This window comes from Echinops telfairi, unplaced genomic scaffold, assembly GCF_000313985.2.
Source record: "Echinops telfairi isolate 266 unplaced genomic scaffold, ASM31398v2 ScPeMD7_2;HRSCAF=8, whole genome shotgun sequence".
Classification (NCBI taxonomy): domain Eukaryota; kingdom Metazoa; phylum Chordata; class Mammalia; order Afrosoricida; family Tenrecidae; genus Echinops; species Echinops telfairi.
The window spans coordinates 32352049-32360318 of record NW_022103898.1 but is presented as its reverse complement, the minus strand read 5'-3'; the positions used below and the strand labels follow the sequence as shown (position 1 = coordinate 32360318).

Here is an 8270-nt window from a genome sequence, read left to right as displayed (position 1 = left end):
CCCAGGGAACAAGGTAGCACTATATGTAATAGCTACAGGTCCAATAATGCTTCCCAGGGAACAAGGTAGCACCATATGTACATTTTTCTTGCTATTAGAACATGTATATAGTTATAGGCAAGAGATAAAACTCATAACACATGGACCCCAAGAACAGGAATGGGAACAGAGATCCCAAAAGGACAGGGGGAAGGGGGGGGGAGGGGGAGAGGAAGGGGGCACCAATCACAATGAATGGCACATAACCACACACACACCCCATCCAGGGGGAACAGAAATGAGAGGGGAAGGGAGACAGTGGTCGGTGTGAGATTTGAAAATAATTAACAATCTACAATCTATCAAGGGGCCATGAGGATTGGAGGGAGTGGGGAGAGGGAAAAAAGAGGAGCTGATCCCAAGGGCTCAATGGAAAGTAAATGTCTAGAAAGGAATGATGGAATATATGCACGGATATGTCAGATACAGTTGATGTATGGATTTAACAAGTTGTAAGAGCCCCCAATAAAATGATTTTTTAAAAACAAATAAAGCATGCCTCATGAGATGGCAACTACAATTAAATTAAAAAACAAAAACCCAGGATATTAAAGGTAATTGTGCATTGCAATCGGAGTCCTGAGTAGCACTAGCCCAAAGGTGGGCTGTTTGAATCCAAGTGGGGGAGCCTAAAGAGACAGGCTTCGAAACGCTCACTTTCTTGAAAACACTATGAGTAGTTAGTTCATCTCTCCACATAGAGTCCTCTCTGTGTTGGAATGGAAGGCAACTAACAACAACACCCCAACAACATAAATGATGGTGTCGGTTTTCATGAAATAATGGAAATGTCAGTAGCTAAAGTATGGCTTGCCCTCAAATTATGATGAACTCAGGTTAGAATAGAACACCTTCAAGACTGTCTTTGTTATTTTTTACATCTTAGATAGTAACATGTATCACATACAGTGCTGCGGTGCATAATTTGCTGTTATCATTCCCATGCCAACACCCAAAGACAAATAAAGATCAGATTTATGAAGATACTATTAATAAATGGCAATCATCATGAAAACAAAACCCGTATTCAACCCGACTGCCACTAGGGCTCCCAACTACAACATAGATTAGGTTAATGCCACTTTGAGCATCTCTAAGTAAGCCATCACTAAAGAGCCTGGCAGCACAATGGTTAGGTATATGACTTAAGGTTGGCGGTTCGAGACCACTCAGCTGCTTTGCAGAAGAAACCCCTGGTGATCTGCTCCTGTAAAGATTACAGCCTAGAAAGTGCTACGGCTTTTTCGAAACCCTCTTGGAGGGGGTAGGGACCGTCCCTAAGCAATCCTGAGCTTGTGACCCTTCCTGATGTAGCTATTTAAATAATTCCGAGAACGAAGAAGACTGAAGGAAATCAGACTCCTGGAAACAATTATTCCAAAGGACTAATGGACTACTGAAACCAGGCTCCAGAGACCAGAACTAGAGGGTGCCGGCCTCTGTGGGTTTCTGAGACTGTGACTGGTGGTTTTGAACTGCTGAACTTGCCGTTAGAAGCCCAATGTGTAACCGCTATGCCACAAAAAACCAAAAACTCACTGCCACTGAATCAACTCAAAGAGGCCCTATAGGGCAGGGTGGGCCCCGGTGAGTTTCCAAGACTGTCACTTTATGAGAGCAAAAAGACTCACTACAGACCTTGCAGATCGCAGCCCAATGCATAACCACTATACCACCAGGGCTCCCGTGCCACCAAAGGGGCAGTGCCACACTCAGGAGGCAGGAAAGAAGGGCAAATGGAAAGTATAAACACAAGAAGCAAGTGGGGAAAAGTGACCCACTGTGGGGATTACAATCAAAGTCATGAAACAAAATATGTATATGAACCGTCAAAGAGAAAAAGCAAAAAAACTAAATAAATAAAATAAAGAGAAAATCCAGTTTGCTTTGTAAACTTCCTCTGAAATCTAATAAAAGTTAAAAAAAAACACAACAGTGACAAAATGCTGACTGGTGTAAGGTGGCATAAGACGGAAAATGAAATACGTCCTCCTTACACTCCAATCTTCCAGTGTTGGAATTCTGTAACCTGTCTCCTTTAAAATCTGAAATTTAATAAGCATGCCACCAAATTAAAGAGAAAGAAAACTGCTACCAGGCAGTTCTATGGCTAGGAGTTGAATTCAGCTCAATGGAACCTCACGATAAGAAGCAGTAAATGGAATGTGAGAGTTGCTAACAGGGATGCCTGCCCGTTGGTTCTTACAATTGTATTTTTTGCTGTTTCATAGAGACCATGGCCCAGCAGCAGAGAGATGCAGCTAGCTGACCATGAGTCTTGTGGACCATTTCCAAAGCAAGCCCCTCATGTGTTTTCCACGTGAGAAAGCGGTGTGGATAACTCACCGGTCTCTTTTCTGTCCTGGAAAAAAATGTTCATGGCCATCACAACAAGGAAGAAACGAGCTTCTGTACTAAACTAACATCCAGGACCAGGAAGAAGAACGGAGAGCAACCCAAGTGGCTTTGGTTCTGGCTGTGGCAGCACTGTTCCTGGTGGTCTCTCCAATATGTGCACTAGAAAACAAAGCAGGGGGAGGCGGCAAAGGCCCGTGCTTGTCCAGCCTGATTGGGAAGGAGTTCTCAAAATACTTCATCCCACTCCAAGCCAGCATCCTCCGCACAGTCCAGAGGCAGAGTTACAGGTAGTACGCTGCAGTGGACCTCGTCACCAGATGTCTGCTTGTCACAAAAGAAGCCTGGAGCACAGGGCTGGACACATAATGGGGGCTCAAAAAATACAGCTGAACTACACTCAACTGGGAAGTCTGTCCATAGAAAGGTAAATGATTGCTAAAACACCGGCTTCTCCAGCTCTGTAGCCACTGTAGCACGCTGGTTGTATATCGGACACCTAGTCTGAACCTTGGAATCATTCATTTTTTAAGTTAGATCATTCTTTGTTTGGTCCGGGGACCGTCTTGTGTATTGTAGGATGTTCAGCAGCATTCCTCACCTCCATCCACTAAGTGCCAAAATGCCCCTCTACCAAACAAAAATACCTCCAGAAATTGAAGAAAGAAAAATAAAGTGTCCCCTGAGGGTGCAAAGTTGCCCACAGTTGAGAACTCCTTGTCTAGTCTGTGTGCTCATGACATGTACCAGAATAAGTAAGATTATATTTGCTCCTTGATCTTTTATGGAAGCGAGGCCCTGGTGGCATAGTGGGATATGCCTTAGGCTGCTAACCACAAAGTCATCAGTTTAAAACCACCAGCTGGTCTGAGGGAGAAAGATGAGGCTTCTTACTCCTGTAAAGTCTCCAAGCAACCACAGCGGCAGTTCTACTCTGTCCGCTAGGGTCAATGTGAGTCAGATTGGACTCATGGCAGTAAGTTTGGTTTGAGGTTTTCTTTTATGGAATCGATGTTGCTTGGTTTACATGTTGACAAAATTAGATTCTCTGGATCAGGTCCTTCTATCTCATTTTCTCTGGATATTCTCAGAGAGTTGGAGGTGGGGATGTGTTCTAGATACATCCGTGTTAGTTATTAAATAAACCCAAAAACTTATTTCCCCCTTCCAAAAAACTCACTGCCATTGAGTGAATTCTGACTCATGGAAACCCTGTAAGTCAGAATCGAACTGCTCCTGTGGGTTTTTGAGGCTGTACATCTTTACAAGAGCAGAAAACCTTCTCTTTCTTGAGAGGAGTGCCGGTTGGTCCAAGCTGTTGTCACACACCACACCACTTGGGCTCCTTGTAAACCAAACCCTAACCTCACTGCCGTAGCGTCGTCGATGCTGACTCATAGTGACCTTCTAGGACAGGGAAGGACCGGCCCTGTGAGTTTTCAGACCGCCTTAGGGATAGACCTGTCCCTAAGCTGAAAACGATGTGTCTCTGAGTCCAGAAAGAACCTTTCTGCCTTTTAAGAAACCACCTTTGTTTGTTTGGCGCGCACTCTTGGAACCTTAACAAATACAACTCCATGCTCGTACAAAAGTCCTCGTCTGCCAGACATTCCCCCCTCCCTTGGCTTTGTTTTTATTTACTTCCTATTTATGTGAGCAGTATCAGGAAGATACCAGCACGAGATGCCAAAAAGGCTGGTTCCGTAATACTTGCCCCTTCAGAAGCACTGAACAGTCCTGCGCTGTCTCCCAGACTGCAGAAATTAGTAGCCCGTTTTAAACTCGAAGGGGGAGGGACAGTCTTCAGTGTCTGTCCTTTCTGAAAACAAACCATCAGAATCGGAGAATTCTGCCCTAAGCCCAGCCCAGTGGGCAACCTGGTTGGAAATGACTGTGCACCCATGTCTCACCATGAGAAATAATTTATGACAAATAAAGCTCATGAAAAATTCTAATTTCATTCATGTTGCTACAGGTAGACCTTCATGCTTTAAAAAAAAAAAAATGTGGGCTGGTAACATTTTTCTAGCTCCCTTGCAGTGGGGAGCTCGGCGGGTGCCCTTACCTCTCCGCCAGTGCATGGGAAAGGGCTGGAGTATCTAGACGTGCACGGAGCTCCCTTCTTGACAGTGTCATCTTCCAGCCCAAACGTAGCCGAGCAGTTGGCAGCAAAGTACTTGTAAGGCTTCCATGTTTTCCCAAAGTCCTGGGACCGGTCCAGGACCATGGCTGCTGGCCGGGGGGACTTAAACACCATAATGAGGTGAGTGAAGTAGAATTCAGCTTCTAGATCCAGCTGGATCTTTTCTCGATGCACATCCTCCGCAGACTGCCACCACGTGCGGGGGAACCTGAAGGACGAATCTGCCATGGCCGCTGGCAGGTGAGCCAGGTGAGGATGGGCAGCGTTGCATTTGCCACACCGGGGCTGCCGGCAGGTCAGGTCGGCGTTCTCACTGTAGAAGCAGAACAGTTCAGTGGCGTTCTGACCACAGGTGGTGTCTGCCCAGAGTTTTCGCCCTAAAGCCAAATTTCCCATCCGGGGGTTACAGGCTTTTTCACATCGGGAACTGGCGCCCGCTACTCCACTGAGTCCTAAGGAAAGGAAAGTACAGGGTTATTTAAAAGAAACCTTTGGGAAAGTTCCTCGAATCATCTTCTACATCCACAGTGGTCAAGTCACTGGGGCTCTAAGAGCCTCTCACTCAGTCACTGCCATTGAGTTAATGTTGACTCATAGTGACCCCCTTGGGTTTCCAAGCCTGTAACTGTTTATGGGAGTAGAAAGTCTAGGGCGCTGTCAAACTGCTGACCATGCAGATCGCAGCCCAACGCATAACCACCACACCTCCAAGGATCCTAGGCCTACGAGCTTAAATAAAAGGGAAATGCCACCAACTTAGAGCATGGATGCCATTCTGTACGTATGCTGCATTTGTGTATACAAGTGTGTGTGGTTTTTTGCCTTTGTGTTTATTTACAAAAGTCAAATTGGCTTAAGACAAAATGAAATTACTGGAGGATGGAAACCTCAAGACCCGGATTATTGGCTTCATAACCATTCGCATTAGGAAGACCTTCCACAGAATCATCTATTGGTCTGTAACGTTTTTAGTACCGTTTCATAAACACTTCCTGTATTCACAATGTAATTATTGTCTTTGAAGTCCTGACTTAGCTAACACCAAAGAAAACAAAGCTAGTGTTGAGAAAATCACCTCATGTAGTCTCTCCAATATAATTTGAGTCCTTAGCCTCATCCAGTAGGTTTGTGTGGGAGGAGAATGCATGTAGGAGGGATTGTACAACTCTCTTTTCTTTAGGGTTTTAGGCCTGTGAAGAAGTGATAAATTCCCTAGGAGGGGAAATCTGAGATGTTTAATCGATGTACAATAGAGGGGATACAAGAGACCACGGCTGCTCAACTGTATAAGATCCATTTCTAATATTAAGTAAATATAGCTGTGGGAAGGGGACAAAAAACAAAACAAAAACAGACTCTGTCAAATGATGGATCGACACTGACATCCACGGGCACAGGCACAGGTACAATTGTGATACTGGCACAGGACTGTGCAGTGTTTAGTTCCGCTGTGCATGGGCTCGCATGGCACCTAACAATAACTGCCAAATGGCAGAAAAGCTTCTTTTACATGCTCTCTGCCTCCGGAGTGTGTCTACCTATGACAGTTACACAGTAGTTACCTGTTTGCTTAACAGGAGCATGTTTACAGTCTGGCAGCCACTAAGAGCACCTTTAAACATTAGCTGTGAACTGCAGCACCTTCTTAAAGAAACTCCCTCTTCCACCCAGACAAAGGTGCAACACACTCGAATGTTTCCAAATGACTTCAAATGATAAACATCACTCACTTCATTAGCGTGCTGACTACACATTTTAATCCTTTAATTTAGGTCTGTCATTTCTGATCATGAAGACCTTAAACAAAAATCATTTATTTGGAAAGTTGTAACAGGGGGAAGAGGGGAAGGGAAAAGCAAGTCAACCCCCAAATTCTGGCTAATTGAATGTTTCTGCTTCTGAAGAGGGGACTGGCAGGCGTGGGGGGGCGGGGCGACACCTCTGAACTGCCGTCACTGTACTGTTAGAGGGAGCCAAATGACCACCTGGACCCACACAGGCACTTTTCATCCCCTCATTGAGAACCACACAGCCTCGGGACCAAAAGAAGGGGCTTCCTTGGGCACTTTTTATTTTTAAATACCATATAGCAGTGTGCAGGCTGCCGGGATCGGCTGTTCTGATTGGCTGAGGCAACAGTTGCTGGTGGCCAGGATCACACAAACACACGGAGTGTTATGACTCACCTGTAAGGCATCTGGGGGAAAATCATCTACTGCCCGTACAAGTATTTTTGACTTGAAACACTTGCTTTGTGATATTTATTTACAACCTCTTGATTGCTTGCATGTTTCTGCCCTAGCCTGGTTTGAAAACGGGGCAGGTTTTTTAACGTTCACTTTTTGCTTGGAGCCGGGGGCGGGGGGAGGAGGGGCTGCATACGTGCAAGCAAGCAGAGATGTAGGAAGAAGACTTCAAGTCAAATCTTGGGCTTCTATCAGCTCCTTGGAGGGGAGGAGGGCGGGGGTGGGGTGGGGGTGGGAGAATAGTAACCTGGGAAAAGATTTGAGCCAGGTAAATAATTCATGAGCAAAATATTTGAGGGTCCCCCAAGAGAGTTTGACATCTAGGCACAGCCACTATGCTCCTAGGAACCCTAGTGCTTTGGGATGCAGGCTCTAAGGCTGGGGTGAGTGGCATCCGCTGCTCTGGGGGCAGCGAAGAGGAGGCCCGCGGGAAGAAATGCACGACAAAGCCTTCCACCGCTGTCGGTTCTTCCCACTCGTACTTGCCGATCTCCATAGCGGGACTCTTAATGAGAGTGAGGGATGGGGGCCGAATCCCTTTCTTTCTTCCTCACACACAGAAGCAGCTGCAAACCAGGGGACCCGCAACAGCGTGGGAGGGGAACAGGAGGGGCATGGGGATTCAGAACGGGCCAACGCCAGCCCAAGCCGAAGAAAGCCGGCAGGGAGTGGGAGGGATGCGGCATCTGACGACGCCTCTGCTGGTCATCCAGTTACCGAGACCAGGCGCAGACCCGCCTCCGACCTCCCGCGGAGCCCCGGCCAGGGTACCAGTTCCCTAGGGGCGGCCAGCTGCCCCGTGCAAATCCAGGGTGAGACCCCCTACGGAGGATGAGTGCGGGATCTCGGGGCGTTCCAGCCGCTCCCCAGTGAGAAGGCTCTCCCTCCGCCCCAGGTGTCCCTACCTGGCTCCCCAGTAGTCAGCATGCGGCCCGGCCCAATGGGGAGCCCTCTACCCAGAGGCTGGCCCCGGCCCACGCGCGCCCAGGGTCGCCGGGCCACCCCTCCCCATCATTCCTCAGGCCATGAAGTGCTGGGGGATGGCGAGCTGGTCCTTTGTTCCCTGACAAAGTGGAAGGGCAGTATTTTTTTTTTTAAAAAAACAGCCTAACCCCAGAAAGCAACCATGGCCGCGGTGTCCCGGCTGGGCGCACCCAGGCGATGGGGTTATCCCAGGGCAGACGAATCTCAGTCTCAACACAACACAAAACAAAACAAAAACCCCACGAGTCTTTATAACTGCGGAGCTTCAGGGAAAGGGGCCGGAACATGGCCACTCATTTCATCCCGGGAGCGCGGCTCTGCGCTAGGCACCCGGACTCCCCTGCACCCCGGAGCCCGGGATGGGGAGCGCTGGGCGCTAGGGAAGGACAGGGTGGGGGCCCGCCGCGTCACCACCCACCTGCAGCCACCGCCGAGCAGCCCCAGAGCAGCAGCAGCGGCGCGCAGCTCCCCATGGCCGGCCGGGGGGCGAGCTGCGATGGAGC

At 48.1% G+C, this 8270-nt stretch overlaps 1 protein-coding gene across 2 annotated transcripts in view; it reads right to left on the bottom strand.

The window, feature by feature from the left end:
* The window catches only part of NTN4 (netrin 4), a 138853-nt gene extending 130604 nt beyond the window's left edge, over positions 1-8249 (bottom strand). For both annotated transcript variants that reach the window (XM_045290161.1, XM_045290166.1), the window contains exons 1-2: positions 8186-8249; positions 4460-4989 (exon numbers count right to left, since the gene is read on the bottom strand). In XM_045290161.1, the coding sequence (XP_045146096.1) occupies positions 4460-4989; positions 8186-8240 (585 nt within the window). In that variant the 5' untranslated portion in view covers positions 8241-8249. The remainder of the gene's footprint in view (positions 1-4459; positions 4990-8185) is intronic.
* Positions 8250-8270: the final 21 nt, after the last annotated feature.